The 17244-nt window shown below is 37.4% G+C and overlaps 1 protein-coding gene across 2 annotated transcripts; it reads left to right on the top strand.

Annotated features, from left to right (window-relative positions):
- The first annotated feature begins 433 nt into the window (after nt 1-433).
- On the top strand, nt 434-16223 carry serinc2l (serine incorporator 2, like). Of its 2 annotated transcripts, none has more exons than XM_053682766.1 (10): nt 434-615; nt 1657-1818; nt 1911-2098; nt 2233-2312; nt 5019-5153; nt 5986-6155; nt 7257-7347; nt 11271-11427; nt 12593-12802; nt 14104-14341. In XM_053682766.1, exons 1-10 carry the CDS (start codon nt 577-579, stop codon nt 14108-14110), a joined length of 1239 nt encoding a protein of 412 aa, XP_053538741.1. In that variant the 5' UTR covers nt 434-576; the 3' UTR covers nt 14111-14341. The 2 variants fall into 2 exon arrangements, with proteins under 2 accessions (XP_053538741.1, XP_017331411.1); XM_017475922.2 differs by lacking the exon at nt 14104-14341 and adding an exon at nt 14399-16223 and having other exon boundaries at nt 435-615.
- The last annotated feature ends 1021 nt before the right edge of the window (nt 16224-17244 follow it).

Here is a 17244-nt window from a genome sequence, read left to right on the forward strand (position 1 = left end):
GATTACATGATCCACTGAACCCTGTCTATGCCGGTCACACTCATTTCTTGGGTGTCTGTTTTCCAAATAAAAAGCTCTTTAATCACCTAACAACAAGCATTATTGCAATTTTAATAAACAAAGGTCTATGTTTTAATTATTTTTATTTATTTATTTTTACTCTACAAATACAATAACAGTTACTCAGTGTGAGTGGTTTGGGTTTTGAGTGGAACATTTTAGAAATAAAAAGCTTTGGTGCCAGTAAATAAATATGATGAGCAACATTTTCCTAATATTTGAGTTGTCAGGTTACATTTAATGAATTTATTATGGTTGGATATCGCTTATAAAAACAAACAAACCAACAAAAAAAATAAAATAAAATAAATAAATAAACTCTGGCACAGAGGGTAGTGTCCTGCCCAAAGACTTTTATTATTTGAGTTAGCCTGTGTGGGGTTTTTTTTCGCAGCTACACCCGTTAACGTGTGAATGCTTAAGTAGCAGCTAGTTATTTAGTTCACCAGTTAGCATTTGGATTTGTTGGACACCAAAGTGACCAAATCCTGATTTTGGTTCAGCGGCTGCTGGAAAATGGGGGCTTGTATGGCATTATGTTCCCTTGCAAGCTGCGTAAGTGTTTTATTTCTTTTGAGTTGACGAGTTTCTGTTGTACTCCGACGGAAGGTAGCTGACTCGCTTTGCTAAGAGGCAGCTGTGTAGAAATATACTGTTTATTCTTTCAGCTAGCACTGAGTTTAATTTAACCGGCTCAGGTAACTTTTATCGAGCGAAATGACGATGCTGTTGTGTTTACTGTGTAACAGCGTAACATTTCTATCATCGGTAGTGTGTTTACATGTGATGGTGATAGCTAGACGGTTAATCCGAAATGGCTTCCTCTTAGCTATACTAGTGCAATTTAAACTGGTGTAAAAGTAATTATTTCAGGTTATACATATAGTACTATATGAGGATTAAGGATCAATTTTGGTCCTCTTGTTTATTTAGTTTAATATGGAATCTTTTTCATCGACGCTGGATGTTTACGACACACCTTAACGTTATAGGTTCTGTTTCTTCTATGTTTATAAATATTTTTCACACAGCCCTTGTGTACAGTTAAGAATTTTTATTTGTCAAATATATATATGTGTGTGTGTGTGTATGTATGTATGTATGTATATGTGTGTGTGTATGTGTGTGTGTGTGTATGTATGTGTATATATATATATATATATATATATATATATATATATATATATATATATATATATATATATATTCTACATCTCAATGTAGCATTAACGGGAAGACAGAGTATGCGGGGTTTTCGTTGTCGTCATCGAAAATTAACGATAATCTGACTGCTTTATTTTTGGGCTTTATTTTGTTTTTAAAACTATACTTTATATCATATCACAGGACTGAAAGTAAGACAGGCTTCTGAATTATACTCAAAATGAAATCTCACTGTCAATAGAGAATACAATGCACTTGTTCCACTCCTACACCTCTGCTTGAGTCAGGAAGTGATTCATTGTAAACTGACCTGTTTGTCACGGTTTTCCATGTAAACATTAGAGAAAGCTGCTGTATTTTTAATTGAATGCTTTGTGTTTTTTTATTTATTTATTTATTTTTTTATTATTTTATTTTTTTTAAACTCTCTAGGCATCATGTTTGTGTGGTTCTGCCCCATGTATTCTCTGTGGGTGCTGTCCATCATCCAACAACTCTACAGTCACGCGGCTGATCTTCTCCTTCTTCCTGTTACTGGGCACACTCGTGTCTATAATTATGATACTGCCTGGCATGGAGACTCAGCTTCGTAAGGTGAGAACAGCATCATCCCGTCTGTGCTATAAAGATATGGTGGTGTGGTGTAACCATAACATTACTTACTTGGTTTTGTGACATTCCTCCAGATTCCTGGCTTCTGTCAAGGTGGGAGCACTATACCAGGGCTCGAGAACCAGTTTAACTGTGATGTGATTGTGGGCTACAAATCCGTGTACCGCATGTGCTTTGCCATGGCCTGTTTCTTCTTCCTCTTTGCTGCCATCATGATTCGTGTACGGAGCAGTAAAGATCCTCGGGCTGCTATTCAGAATGGGTGAGGTGTAGAATTACTGCACCTGTTGTATGATGCATGAGATTACGATTGCTTAGTGGAACATAGGTGCTGCTTCCCATAATCATGTAGTACTGTAGTCTAAACTATTTACTCTGTTGCTTTTATATTTACAGATTCTGGTTCTTCAAGTTCCTAATCTTGGTGGGGATCACTGTTGGAGCCTTCTTCATCCCTGATGGAACATTTCATAATGGTATATCTAGTATAGTGTAAATATTGTGATGTTGATTATCTGTAGAAGAGGTGCCAATCACAAAACAGCTTCGGACACCAAATGACAGAATTGTATAAAACCAGAAACTGCATTTTGTGGACATGTGTATATGACTGCAGTGCCTTGAACTGCCTGTAGTATTCACCACCCTTGAACTTTTCCACAATTTGTGGTGTTTCAAAGTGGAATTTTCTTTCACCTGTTAGAAGGTGAACTTCTGCCTCAGTCTCAAGTCTCTTGCAGATTGGAACTTTTTCTTTTAGTGTTGCCCTGTATTGGGCTCCATCTGTCTCACTACCAACCCTGATTAGTTCCCAACCCCTGCTGATGAAAAGCATCCCCACAATGTGATACTATCATCACCAAAATAGTGTTTTCAGGCTGATGAGCTCAGGCTGTTGGGGTTTCTGTCAAAGTATAGCGCTTTCTACCAAGGCCAAAAAGGTCAGTTTCTCATCAGACCAGATAACCTTTTTCCAAAGTCTTCAACATGCCTTTGGCAAACTCCAAATTGGATTTCATATAGGTGTAATGCCCTCCTTATTTGGTTGCTGAATTTTTGTGTACAGCCTCCTCTTGACAGAAATGCAATTGTGCCATATTCTTTCCATTTTTAATAACAGATTCTTAGATGTTTAAAGTTTGGGACATGTTTGTTTATTTATTCATTCATTTATTTATTAATAACCAAACCCTCATTGACACTTTTCCAGAGATTTTTCCTGGATTTCTTTCATACAAGTATATACAAGTGTATATACACTGTATGGCCAAAAGTATGTGAACACCTGACCATTTCACCCATATGTGGTTATTCCCCAAACTCTTGCCACAAAGTTGAAAGAACACCATTGCCTAAAATGTCTTTGTATGCTGTAGCATGAAGATTTCCCTTGAATGGATCTAAGGGACCTAGCCAAAACATGTTCCAGCATGACAATACCCCTTTGCACAAAGCAAGTTCCATAAAGGCATGGTTTGCTAAGGTTAGTGCGGGAGAACTCGAATGGCCTGCTCAACCCCACTGAACACCTTTTGAGATGAATTGGAACACTGTGTGCCAGGCCTTCTTATGCAAAATCATTGCCCAACATACAGGTGCATCTAAAAAATAAAATAAAATTAGAATATCGTTGAAAATTGCTATGCCGCACTGATGCAGTAATTCGTGCAATAGGAGCCTTGACCAAGTATTGCATGCATAAGTTAACATACTTTTCAGAAGGTTGATATTTCTGTATTATAAATTCTTTATTCGAATATTTTGAGATGCTGGATTTTGGTTTCCCTGAGCTGTAAGCTGTAATCATCAAGACTGAAACAAAAAAGGCTTGAAATATTTCACTTCACAGTATGTGTAATGAATCCAGAACATAAGAAAGTTCCACTTTTTTAATTAAATATGGGGGGGGCATTTTGAGATGCACCTGTACTAATGCTCTTGTTGATGAATGAGCACAAATCCCCACGGCCACACTCTAAAATCTAGTGGAAAGCCTTCCCAGAAGAATTGAGGCTGTTGTAGCAGCAAAAGGGGGAACAACATTGGAATGGGATGTTCAACAAGCACACGTGGGTACGATGTTCAGGTGTCTGCATACATTTGGTCCTATTTTGTGTGTGTGTGTGTGTGTGTGTGTGTGTGTGTGTGTGTGTGTGTGTGTGTGTGTGTTTGTGTGTGTGTTTGTGTGTGTGTGTGTGTGTGTGTGTGTGTGTGTGTGTGTGTGTGTGTGTGTGTGTGTGTTTGTGTGTGTTTGTGTGTGTTTGTGTGTGTTTGTGTGTGTTTGTGTGTGTGTGTGTGTGTGTGTGTGTGTGACTTATTTGGTCCATTCATGTCATAATCCCATTTAAGTCCATTAAAGTTCCAGGTTGTAATACAAAATATGGAAGGATGTGGGGGTGATCTAAATACTTTGCCATTCATAATGCCGTTAATGATGATCTGTTTGTTTGGCGTTGCTCTGTGATGCTGCCGTTGCATATTATTTTATTTAAACGTATATTCTTAAATTCTGTGTGCAGTTACAAAACCAGGAATGACAGCATTATTTCAGTGGGCAGTAATCACAGAACAGACTAATAATAGTATTTATGGTAATGGAATTCTGAGAACCATTGTGGAGAAGCAGTAATGAATTTTGAGTGGGTGGAAAATGTTTTCAGTTGGATAGGTAGTAATTCTTTTTAATGAGGTTTTTGAGATTTGTGGATATAGTACTGGAAATAGGACAAGATGTTACTGTGTGCCTTGTCGTATCAGTACCTGCTATTTCGCACACAAATGACTCATCCTGAGGGAAATTAAAGAAACTCAGGAGCGATATGGTGAGTTCAGAGCTGGGTTTTATTACTTTGTGGCTGCTTTTCAAATATAAACTACACCGTAGTGACATCTTTTAAGTGCTTTATTTGGTGAGTTATTGTTTGTTGTCAGCAAATAATTCTCTAGTTCTTATTCCCATTCCTCTGTGTAATGTGTGTATGATTTGTGTAGAGTAATATGCATGATGTAAAAAATCAAGCACTGTAAGGGGTTTAAAAAAAAAAAAAAAAGTGTATTAAAAGAAAGCACAGAATTGTGTAGAGCGTGTGGTCCAAGATCCACCAATCTAGTTAACCATTGTTTATAACTAATGTTCCTGAGTCATTTCCTATGTCTTATGACCTATCATTGTGTGTGTACAGTGTGGTTCTACTTTGGTATTGTGGGTTCCTTCATGTTTATCCTGATCCAGCTGATCCTGCTGATCGACTTTGCCCACTCGTGGAATGAGGTGTGGGTTAGGAACGCCGAAGAGGGCAGCAAAGGCTGGTTTTTCGGTAAGGCTGGGAATCTACTTCCTTACGATGGCTTTTCTTACACCCAATAAATGAATTCATTACTCTTTACTTAATTTAATTGAAAAGTTTTTACACACAATTTAATGTAGTTAATTCGAAACTAATCCGTTTAGTTGGATCAACACAATTTAGTTGGTTTAGCTCAGATTAATTTGCTCTAGTATGTCTAAATTTATTACATTTGTCAAACAAAATTTTATTATGTTGGTCCAACTTAATTTTTCTAAATTAATTTACTGGGGAGTAATTCATTTTTTATGCTTAAACAAGCAGTTTCATTCATCATTATACACAATGTGTATAATTAGAAAATAAGAAAAGACTGGAGTCAGTACTGACATTAGTATAGATCACTGAGTGGCCACAGCCTAAGCATAAGTGTAACCACAATGGTAACCACAAAATTCAAAAACATTACAGAACTCCTTCAAATGTCGAACATAACTGAACATTAAATACGAACATGTCTTTCCCTTTACGGAAAAACACAAAATAACACTTAATCTCTAAATTTACTCTCCTATGCACTCTAATTATGCACTCTAATTGCAAAGCATGCTAGGAACTACAGATTCACTGCCAAGCCAGTTGTCAACAAAAAAGATTCATGTAATTTTAATACAAATGTATTGTGAACAGTTTTAAATATATGTGGATTGAACCCAATGAAATTAAATTGTGACAAAATGTTCAAAACTTGTTACTTTAGCTCGTTCTAATTAATTACTCTGAACGGGGGGGGACCTTTTTTGAGTGTAGGGTACACTCATACCTGAGGTGTAATCTGAGAATGTGGTTTGATTGTGTATAGGTCTCCTGTTTTTTACCATCCTGCACTATGTCCTGGCTTTTGCTGCTGTGGTGCTTTTCTATCTGTACTACACCAAACCTGACAGCTGCACCGAGCACAAAGTCTTCATCAGCTTGAACCTCATTTTCTGTGTCATCATCTCTGTGGTGTCCATTCTGCCCAAAGTACAGGTATGATCATCATTCACTACACTTGTTGATGGTTTTATCAGATGTACATCCTGCTGTATTGTACTCTTAAAAAGAAGAGCTTTGATGCAGTAAGGAATGCAGTTTTTGTGCTTCTCACAGTCCAGTTTCAGCCTGGAGAAATGAACTAATGTGTTGAGATCATGAACATGCAATGTGCTTCCACATCGACAAGTTATTGCTAATGTGTCTTGAATATAGACACTCTGGGTATGGCCGAAATCACATACTGTGACCGAACCTACTGCATTTGATTCAGTACCTATTGCTCAGTCGTTGATGCAGTATGTACTGATCAGTATAAGTTTTAAGCACAAATACAATCTGATGTACTATGCAGGTTCTGACCGCTCTTCCACTCCAGTCCCGCTCCCTTATGGGATTGCGTAGTAGCCACAGTGTCCATTGCTTCCATACTGCAGAATCTCAGTGGAAGCAGTAGGTCATCTGGGTATTTCATGCCTACTGTTTTATACACAGTATTAGTTTGGCTTGCTACTTTTCGCCTACTGTATAATAAGGTAGTAGGGATATTCGGACATGGCCTCTGTGTTAAGAATTCATAAAAATTTTTGTGACTGCCACAGAATCTCCTGCCAGTAAGCCTTGATGGTCATCTCCATCACAGCTTTGACACGAATTTGTGATTGCCTCAGTAATCTCCAGAATAGGAAAAGAACAGTATACTGTGCATAGCTCCAAATCTTAATTAATAATCCCTGCAGTTCATATTTGTCAAGGGTTGCATCCACTGATGAAACCTACAGCTGATTGTGTGCACCTGTTGTAGTTACAAAAGAATTACTGAAGTGTAACATTTTCTCCAAAATAGCCAGTTAAATAGTCTAACTATAGGAGTTCAAATACAAAATAAATAAAAATTATTAGATTTATTTTTATTTTAATAATAATGCTGGATTGTGATTTCCACCACTGTAACAAAATTATCAAAATAAATCATGTGCCTCCTAGCTATGCTTCACAGACCCCTGGGGTACCCTGGACCCTACTTTGAGAACTACTTGTAGAAGATTTCAGATAATTTAGTCTCATTTTACTTTCTCCTTGTCTTGTGTGTCACAGAATGCCTCTCCACAATCTGGTCTGCTCCAGTCATCCGTCATCAGTTTGTACACCATGTACGTCACCTGGTCTGCCATGACCAACAACCCTAGTAAGTCCTTCACAAGATGACAGTAGTTGCTTAATGGTTGTTTAAGTCATGGGTTTATATGATAAAAATGATCTTTAACTTCTTCAGGTTAATGAATTTGGGGGCGTGAGTATCATGCTGTAGAATAGGCTTGTGATCCTTGGATGGTGTGTCCTGTTAATTTATGGCTTGGAGAAGTGATTGTTTTTAGTTTGCTCTAGTTATCCCCCAGTAAACATGCATATACATATGCCCAAAGATTTCCTACAGGATTAATATACATACATATACTGTGCAAAAGTTTTATGCACCCCAATATTATTCATACAAATTTTGTCTTAAGTGTTTTTGTTATAAATTCTGCGTTATTGGGATGGTAAAAAAATAAAAATAAATAACTTTAAAAAAAAAAAAAAAATTATTTCAAAATATTTCTATTAAACTATTAAATTTTAGACACATTTTTCTGTACATCAGTAAAGAAAGTAACATGTTACATAATAGACCACTTTTTAGAAGAAAAAAAGCCTAATGAAGTCTGTCAGGGATTACCTGAAAATACAAGCAAATGCGAGTCTCCAGACGATACACCATGCATATCACGATATAATTTAGCAAACAGACTGTATGCAAAATTGTACTAAAATGAACACAACTGCCCAGCCCTAGAGACGACTTTTTTTTTGTTTTTAAAGGCAAAGGGTTGTTGCACCAAATATTGACTTTATTTGGTGTATTAATGTTTACTGCTTTTTATGCTCTGTTTAATTGAATTATTTTTGAATGCCTTTGATTTACAGCATTTCTTTACATGTGACTTTTGCACAGTACTGTGTATAAATTGATTGATTACATTGGAGGAGGTACAACCTCAATTCCGAAAAAAAGGCTCCTTTATATACTATGATTAGACGATTGCCTCACCTGTTACACGTTACCTTCTTATTTCAACTTGTCACATCACTATAAGGCCTAAATTCTACCTGTCCTGTTAGCATTTTCCATACTGTCCCAACTCTTTGGAAATTGGGTTTGTATTTTCTGAACTTCTATGTAACTTATTACAGTGACGGGAATAAAACATGTACACTGCTTTTGTAAGGAAATCTCCTGTAGGAACAATCATAGTGCTTTTCCAGTGTTGGTGCTATGAATTTGTTTTATATACACAGCATGCTTTATAATGGATTTTAATTATACCTTGTGAAGTCAGTGCCCATGGTGTATATGAATCCATTTTTGGATTAGACCGAAGTTTAAGATGGCAATTTTTACATACATTGCTGTGGGTTTTTTTTCTTTTTTTTCTTTTTTTTTTTTTTTTCTTCTTTACCCTCATTCTCATACTAATTTCAGAAATAAAAACAAAATCTAAGATGAAGCAAAGGCAACCCGAGTAAACACAAATGCAGTTTTTAAACGATGGTTAGTTAGCAAAAAAGTTATCCAATACGAATTGGGCCTGTGTAAAAATGTATTTGCCCCTGTAGTTACTAATTGATGAAATCTATGAAACTGCATTCATAATGGGGTTCAGCTAGACAATCAGGGCTGATTACTGCCAGACCGTGTTCAATCAAATCAACACTTAAATAGAACTCTTACAACAGCATGAAGTTGGTTAAAAGATCTTACCCAGCAACACACTATTCTAAAGTTGAAAGAAATTCCAGAAATTATGAGGAAAATGGTGATTGAAATACATCAGTCTGGGAAGGGTTACAAAGCTATTTCAAAGGCTCTGGGACTCCAAAGAACCACAGTGAGAGCCATTATCTCCAAATGGAAAAAAAAACTCTGCACAGTAGTGAAGTTTCCCAGAAGTGGCTGACTTTCCAAAATTCCTCCAAGAGCACAGCAACTACTCATTCAGTAAGTCACAAAAGAGTTAACCCTCTTACCCCAGTTCCCACAACCCTATATTCCCCAGAGAAACAGCACGCCAACCCTGAGTTCCTGGGCCAAAATCAATATTTTAATTTTAAACATTTTTAGGCCTTGAAACAACTTATAATAATGTATTTGTGTAATATTACTTTGAAAATGAAGCAGTTCAGTGTTTTTACTAAACTTGGAGCACAATTCTTAACTAGAGAAATTACGAAAAAATGCTTCTAAAATCCTTATACTCATTTAGAAGTACCATACGAGCATCAGTGTGGTCAATGCCTTTGAATAAATTCAAGTAAATAATAAATAAATAAATGCATTTTAGCGCCTAAAGTCAAGTTTCTGGTGATAATCAGACCAGCAGGTAGTGTTTTCACGAATGCACAGGAATGGTCCTGTTATGACTCCAGACCCCTGCAGTGTCAGTCGCACTAGTTGATGCTGAAGATGGATTAGGGCCTGAATCAGGAGAGTTTGCGTCTCTTATCAGTTTCGGTTTCAACATCGCCTGAACTTTCACTGCTGTCACTATCTAGAATCCTCGCTCTCACCTGTGTAACTGTGTATGTTTTCTCTTTTTTTCACTGTTTTAGATGTACCTTTGTTCACTGTAGGTGTAACTTTAGCTGGAACACGATTAGCTTTTCGCTTTGGCATTTTTAGTTCACTTCTATTATTACACCAATATTCACGCTTGGATCAGCTTCATCGTCATGCCGGCGTAATAACGTAATCACGGCGTGACGTCATGACTCCATCAACCTTCCGGGTCAAAAAATAATAATTAAATAAATAAGGAATCATAGCAGAGTAATGCCAGTACACCGGCCTTACGGGGATAACGTTTACACTGTAAATCCTCTATATCGGCCTTATGGGGATTTGGCATAGACGACCAAGCCGGTATATCATCCTTATGGGAATAGATCAAAGACGGGCAAGCCAGTTTTTCGGCCATACGGGGTAAAAGGGTTAAGGACAACATCAAAGGACCTACAGGCCTCTATTGCATCAAGAAATGTCACTGTTCATGACTCTATCAGAAAGACACTGGGTAAAAATGGTATCCATGGAAGAGTGTTGACATGAAAACCACTGCTAACCCAGAAGAACGTTAAGGCTCGTCTGAATTTTGCCAAAACACACCTTGATGATGATCAGACTTTTTGGGAGAATGTTCTGTGGATTGATGAGTCGAAAGTGGAACTGTTTGGAAGACAGGAGTCCCATTACAACTGATGTAACCCAAACACAGAATTCCAAAAAAGAACATCATACCTATAGTCAAGCATGATGGTGGAAGTGTGATGGTGTGGGGATGCTTTTGAAAATCAAGTGCAACTGGATTATGCAGTAAGTCAATGATTCTTCACATAGGAGTAAGTCCTAGTCCTAGAAGTAAGTAAAAGACTACTTATTGGAAGCATTTGGTTGCAGTTATTGCTGCTAAAAGTGGCACAACCAGATTTTAAGTCTAAGGGAGCAATTATTCTTTTCACATGGGTGATGGGTGTTGGATAATTTTTATTTATTTATTTTTGCTTCAATACAATAAATAAATAAAAACTGTATTGTGTTAAGTCGGGTTGCCTTTGTTTTATGTTGTATTTGGTTTGAATATATAAAGCTATTTAGTATGAGATGCACAAAAACAGAAGAAATGTAAATACTTTTTGACAGCACTGTAAGCAAGAAAAGTAAATATAGCTATTAAATAGCTTTTTATTTGAGATGTGAAAGAATCATTGTTAGACATTATACTACTGGCTTTTGCTGTCATTTTTGTCTGCTAGGAAAGCTGTTCTAGCCAGAGTACTTATCAGAACAGTTCTGTGATAATTGTACAGTTACTGGCCCAATACACCTCCCAGTTTGGCATGTTGGGTGCTTGGAGCAGACAGTTAATCAAATTTATTAAAGATCGTACCATATACGGTCAAGGTCCTAATGTTTACCTAATGTAGCAGTGTTGTGCATTATTCCTGTTCATGTATTACAGATTGTTGTTTGTTTCTATGCCTCCTCTTGATTTGGTGTTTGTGTGGCTTTCTTAGATCGGGAGTGTAACCCCAGCCTTCTGAGCCTGGTGTCCAATGTGAGCGTCAGCACTACACAGTCCCCACCAACCAGTGCCCCAGGTATCGTGCAGTGGTGGGACGCCCAGGGCATAGTGGGGCTCGTCATTTTCCTCTTTTGCACTTTTTATGCCAGGTACAACATGCCAGTCCAATCATGTGAACAAATAATATAATGATGCATTTGTGTCACATTTTCACTTGATCTTTACTGTGAACATTATGATGCTGTGGTAAAGATGCTTTTCCTCTGATGCAAAGATGTGCCTTGCACCTTTGGTTGGGTATGTTTCTAGATCTATATATAAGTTCTAAGACAATATATGCAATATATGTCGACAAACGAAAATGCTAATAAAGCGGTTTCTATCAGTTGCTGAGAGAGGAGTCCCCTCTCCCACTTAGTTAATATAGATCTTTTATCTGCCTCCCAGTGTTTTTGTTATAGGGGATTGCAAGACTATTTAATTTTTCTAGCTGACCAGTAATTCATAGTCTACTAATCAGCTTCTCCACACTTAAAGCAACTGATTTTGAAGCTTGGAATTTTTGCGGCTTTTTTAAATTAGTGCAGTGAAATGCGAATAATCAGCACTTTGTCTAAGCACGTTTCAATTAACTGCCATAGACAAATTATATTTCCAGCTTCATTGTATGGTTTGTTTTTTTGTGTTTTTTATTTTTAATAACATGAATAAATAGTGGAATAAACATGCAAAATAATAAATCTGTGTATCATGTTGCTCTATTTAAGCATGTACTAGACACACTAGACTCAGCTGAAAACAAAACATTTGTTCTAGAACTGAGAGCATGCATTGTGGAATCTCATGTCGATCAACAGAACCCTCCTTATTGCTCAATGACCAGCCTTATTTTTCAGTTTTATATCGCTTAGGTGCTAACTAAAATCTTAAGGACAACAAAAATCCTGTGTGTACACCTCCACTTCAAAGTGATACGGAAGTGATTATATTCCATTAAAGCAAAAGGGGGGGGGGGAGTACTTCTAGCATAGTCTTACACAATGTACATACTTTCAGACTAACGGCACATTTAGCCATCTATCTTTACTGTCAGCCTAACTTAAAAATAAACATAATTTTTTATATTTATTTATTTATTTATTTAAATCATCCACTTCCCAGACTGGTAGAGAGCTCCCTACATCCCCATTGCGGATGTATTAGTCAGCAAATCAGCTAGTCTATGCAACCCCTAATTTGGTGTAAAGTAAGAGATTCTTGAGTGTGCCATTGTGAACATTTTCCTGACCAAGCACTACTTCTGTCTTCTCACAGTATTCGCTCATCCAGTAATGCTCAGGTGAACAGGCTGATGCAAACAGAGGAGGGTCATGGCTCAGATGTGGAGGGACCGGTGGGAGAGGACGGCCTGCGGCGAGTGGTGGATAACGAGGAGGATGGAGTAACCTATAGTTACTCGTTCTTTCACTTTCACCTCTTCCTGGCCTCTCTCTACATCATGATGACTCTCACCAACTGGTACAAGTAAGTGGGTTTGTTGTACAATATTATACTGGACTAGGACTTGAAGATGTAGTGTCTAGTAGCAGGAAGTGAGGGTGTTGTATGCTTGAGGACATTCTAGGAACAGCAGTTGAATGGTGGGGAAATTCCCCGGTGTTTATATAGACGTGTGTGATGTACATGTATGATGTCGTTAAAGTTAATCATGTGACTGATTAGTCCTCTTTCCACTGAAGAAAACAAATTTTCATGGAAATCTGGTTTGGAACTGAAACATTTTGACTACAGTTCCTAGAGTTTGTCTTCATTATGACCAAAACTCAGACCTGAAACCATGTAAATGTGATGTTCAGACCCAGATTTTAAATCCTAAAGTCCAAAATCGTAAAATTGCGGTTGGTTGAGGCAGTGACATTTGCCCTGCTGAGTGAATCTCTGAAGGTAAAAAAAGGCCAAGAATTTTTTGTTGTTTTGTTTTGTTTTTGCGGGGTCGGTTGGGGGGTGCTTTTATATGCATGTATTATTTTTCTATCCTCTTTCATATTTTTGTTTGCTGACCTTAAGAAGGTTTTCATAAACTTTGGCACCTGTTAATTCTTATTGAATTGCTTGATTTGGCTGTATGTCTGGTGAAATTTGACATACTCCAAATTGTCTGAAATGAGCTTTTTTCATATTTGATGTTTGCAGGTATTGGGGGGAGAGGTTATATCTGTCATGACCTCAGTAGGAGTAAACAAAGTATTTGTTTTTGGGGCAGGACTTGGTAACAAACAAGCTAGCTGTAAATATGAACAGTTCACTTAATTTTTATTATTTATTTTTTTTATGAGACAGTGGGATGGAAAACCTGAATATGTTCTTTGTTCATTATGTTGGAGTACATAGTACACAGGAATTACTGTACCAACTTTGCTGTGCAGGTACAGCCCACACAATTCTAAATAAAGTTTCCTGTGTATAGAAAATCAGAGCTGTGTGTACATGTGCAGATTTATGCTCATGTACACAAGTGAGGGAATTAAAACAGTGTTTTGTTGTTGTTGGGGGTTTTTTTTTTTTTTTTTTTTTTTTTTTTTTTTTTAAATACAGCAGGACAGATGGAGTCGCTTTATTTATTTATTTATTTATTTATTTTAAACAGTTGCTTCAATCCACAGCACCACGGTGAGATGTACATTGCTTAAAATAAAAGTGTAATCTGTTTGCTGAGATGTGGCCAGGATCAGGTTTTTTGGCAGTGGAAAAGTGACTGTTGAGGTTTTGAGGTGTGAATTGGAGCGAAGCCGTGCCAGTTGTTGAGTCAAATGTCTGCCTTCCAGGAAATGAGTAACCATGAAGGAACTAAGCAATCAAATTGCTTTTTTGAACTGGAAATCTGTCCCGCTGCAGTCTGATGAAAGGTACCTGTGACCTGGTAGTTTTTTAGTAGTACACAAGGCTACTGGACTGTAGTAAAGCTACCCTATGTACAAGTACCTAAATGTTTTCATATTTTGGCATCCAAGATCAAATGCCATGTGTCCTATGCATTAAGCACATGTGTATTATTATTATTATTATTATTATTATTATTATTATTATTATTATTATTATTCCTTTTTTTTCTCCGCACAGGCCTGACATTACCACCCAGGCCATGCAGAGCAGCATGCCTGCAGTGTGGGTGAAGATCTGCTCCAGTTGGTTGGGATTGGCTCTGTACCTTTGGACCCTTCTGGCCCCACTCATCCTCCCCAACCGAGATTTCAGCTGAGCCATCTTTCTTCCATACGTGGGGATGTGTGTGCATGTATATGAGAGCTGGAGTGTGCTACTTCTCACCTTAACGTTATGGAGTAGTAGCATAACGAGTGTATTATAGGATAAATGGCTGAAGTATGTGTTTTTCATATCTACCCTTACTTGTTATTTTCATATTGTAGGTGTATTTCATGAAGTGTCTTTACTGGTGCAATTTTACCCTCATGTCTTTATATACTTGCTACTTGCATTCTTAAAGGGACAACTCAAACACCCTCCTAAGACAAATGGTGATGGTGCGGTACTATTCAACAGTCCATTTACTTTAGTGATCCAGCCACGAATATGAGTCTGCATGATATTGCTGCTACAAACCTTCTCTACCTATAGTGAAGACACTCTTTACTGGAGGCTCATTTTCTCTGTCGGGTTGACTATTTCACATTAGTCAAGCACTTTGACCTCAAGCAATTTCAGTAGGGATGAGAACATGTGATTCAGAACTTGCTGATGGCCATGGGGCTGTCAAAAGGGGTTGTTTATTTGCAGCCCTTACTGGAGCCCCATGGAGGCAGTGTGTGGGAGAGATAAGCACACCCTACACTATTGCAACACTGCTGCATCACACTTGCGCAGAACTGTAATATTAAACGCTAATCTGTATTGCTAACATGGTGATGATGGTGGTGCTTTTTCACCCTGTGTTGCAGTCGATCTTGGAGGGATAATCAAATGTGCATACAAAAAATGTGTTGTATAGTGTCATGCAATAACTAGAATGTCATATCAGTGCTGGGTAGGCCATGTTTATAGTTGACTGTAATGGTATAGTTTTTCAATTCTAATGGTTAACTATGTAAAACTATGCATGCACTAAAACATTTCACATCTTCTAAATCCAAGGTTTCATTGTCAATGGTGAGTAAACAAGACGTTCTGATTATATTTAATTGCTGACGCTTGGTACTACAATGCATTGATTTGCTGAGCAATTGATGGATGGTCACTTTTTATACATTTCTTTCCTTTTTGCTTTTGATATTGTGAAATGGGTGTGTGGATGTATGATTTTTGTTGAGTGAAACATTTCTGTTCAAAATTTCATGTGCCTTTTTCATGTCCTTCCTATTTTAACATTTTGCACTGTATGTACACTGTTTTTTGTTCAAGTACATATTAGTGGATGGAATATGATGGCAGTTTGTAGTTTTAAATATTGTAGATTTTGAATCCTATTGTCTGGTGAATGAAGGTTTGTTGTCATGAATCGGTGGAGTTTCTTATGAACTCGATTTAACTTCAAAGTGGTCTGGGTGTGTTCTTTTGACAAGAGTATTGTAAACGGTGAACTGGTCACGTTGTAAAGATTGTAATTAATAAATAAGCATGTAAATGCATCTGGTATGTTTTGCCCAGAGTAACCAATTAACACAAGTGTTCTACTGCACACATGGTATTGACTGAGAAGCAACCTGCAAGTTTTTCAGTGGTGTCAAAACACAAAGTGCCTTAATTGATAACCAGGCTTAACAACGTTCAGACCTGGACCCAGACCTGAAGACACAAGTGCCTTGCTTGACTTATACCATCCAAAAGGAGTGATTATGGCATTGCACATTGTTCAAACATAGTGATTTATTGTAGCTTGATCTGCATGTGGCAATTTTAAATACTACAATAAAAACCACTCTACAGCTAACGAATGTGTTTCTGTCTATTCTCCCTCTGATATGTAGCAGGTATGTTATGTAACGTGTCCATGGAGAGATGAGATTTATCGTGTCCACTAGGTGGAACTGAGGTACTGCTCCTAAGTGTAAAGAAGGTGAACGAAGAATTTCACAAAATATCTGAAATACAGTAATGATTATGCATATAGAGAAGGCATAGTTAAAATGCCTAGTGTGCTCAGTTAAGGAGCAAATAAACTTTTTGTTGATCTTAATCAAGGATGAACTTTAAAAATGAGGGTTTTTTTGTTTTTTGTACAATGGGTTCTCCATGTGCAAGTATATATTTCTTGTCACTTTTCCTCTTTGCTCTTTTTAAATCTGTTTACATGTTTAAGCTGTTAGTCTTCATCCATTTTCAGTCTCAGGACCTCACTTTGGCCCCACTGAGCATAAAACCGTTTTTTTCATTTACAAGCAATTACCGCTCTCACACTTCTGAGGCATTTGGCATGATACTCAGCTGAAATGAGTCGTCCATAGCTAAGAAAAACACGGGCGTATAAATTTCAGAATGGTTCCGTTTCAAAGCAGCGAGACAAAATATAATTATGTTTGGTAAATTCCACAGGCTTGGAACTGGGTTTGTTTTAGGTGGCTAGAAGACAAAAAGGATATGGAACATATTCAACGCTTTAACCTGAGCAGTTTGAAAGTGTGTGCATTTAAAACACAAATTGTTGCTTATTTTATCGCATGGTAATATAGTGCCCATGTTTGCAGGTACTTTTTACCCATCACACATGAAATGGTACAGTCCAAACAGTAATGTGTGTGTGTAATGTGATGAGTTTTTATTCTACCACACTGTTCTTGTCAAATGTGTGTGAGCAGTTAGACTAGTGTTTCTAAATCCAGCCCTGGAAGTACCACCTCTGTTCATGTTTTGACATTTTCCCTGGTCCAATCAGCTAATAAGCCTAAATTAGGTTGGACTGGATGAGTTAAAGGAGGGAAAACACCAGAATGTGCATGGCAGTGGCACTCCAG

The sequence above is a fragment of the Ictalurus punctatus genome, chromosome 1, assembly GCF_001660625.3.
Source record: "Ictalurus punctatus breed USDA103 chromosome 1, Coco_2.0, whole genome shotgun sequence".
Lineage (NCBI taxonomy): Eukaryota > Metazoa > Chordata > Actinopteri > Siluriformes > Ictaluridae > Ictalurus > Ictalurus punctatus.

Coding starts and splice junctions, on each gene's coding strand:
- serinc2l (XM_017475922.2), top strand. CDS start 577: ATGGGGGCTTGTATGGCATTATGTTCCCTTGCAAGCTGC. Junction 1,819..1,910: donor TGGAGACTCAGCTTCGTAAG/GTGAGAACAGCA, acceptor ACATTCCTCCAG/ATTCCTGGCTTCTGTCAAGG. Junction 6,156..7,256: donor CCATTCTGCCCAAAGTACAG/GTATGATCATCA, acceptor TGTGTGTCACAG/AATGCCTCTCCACAATCTGG.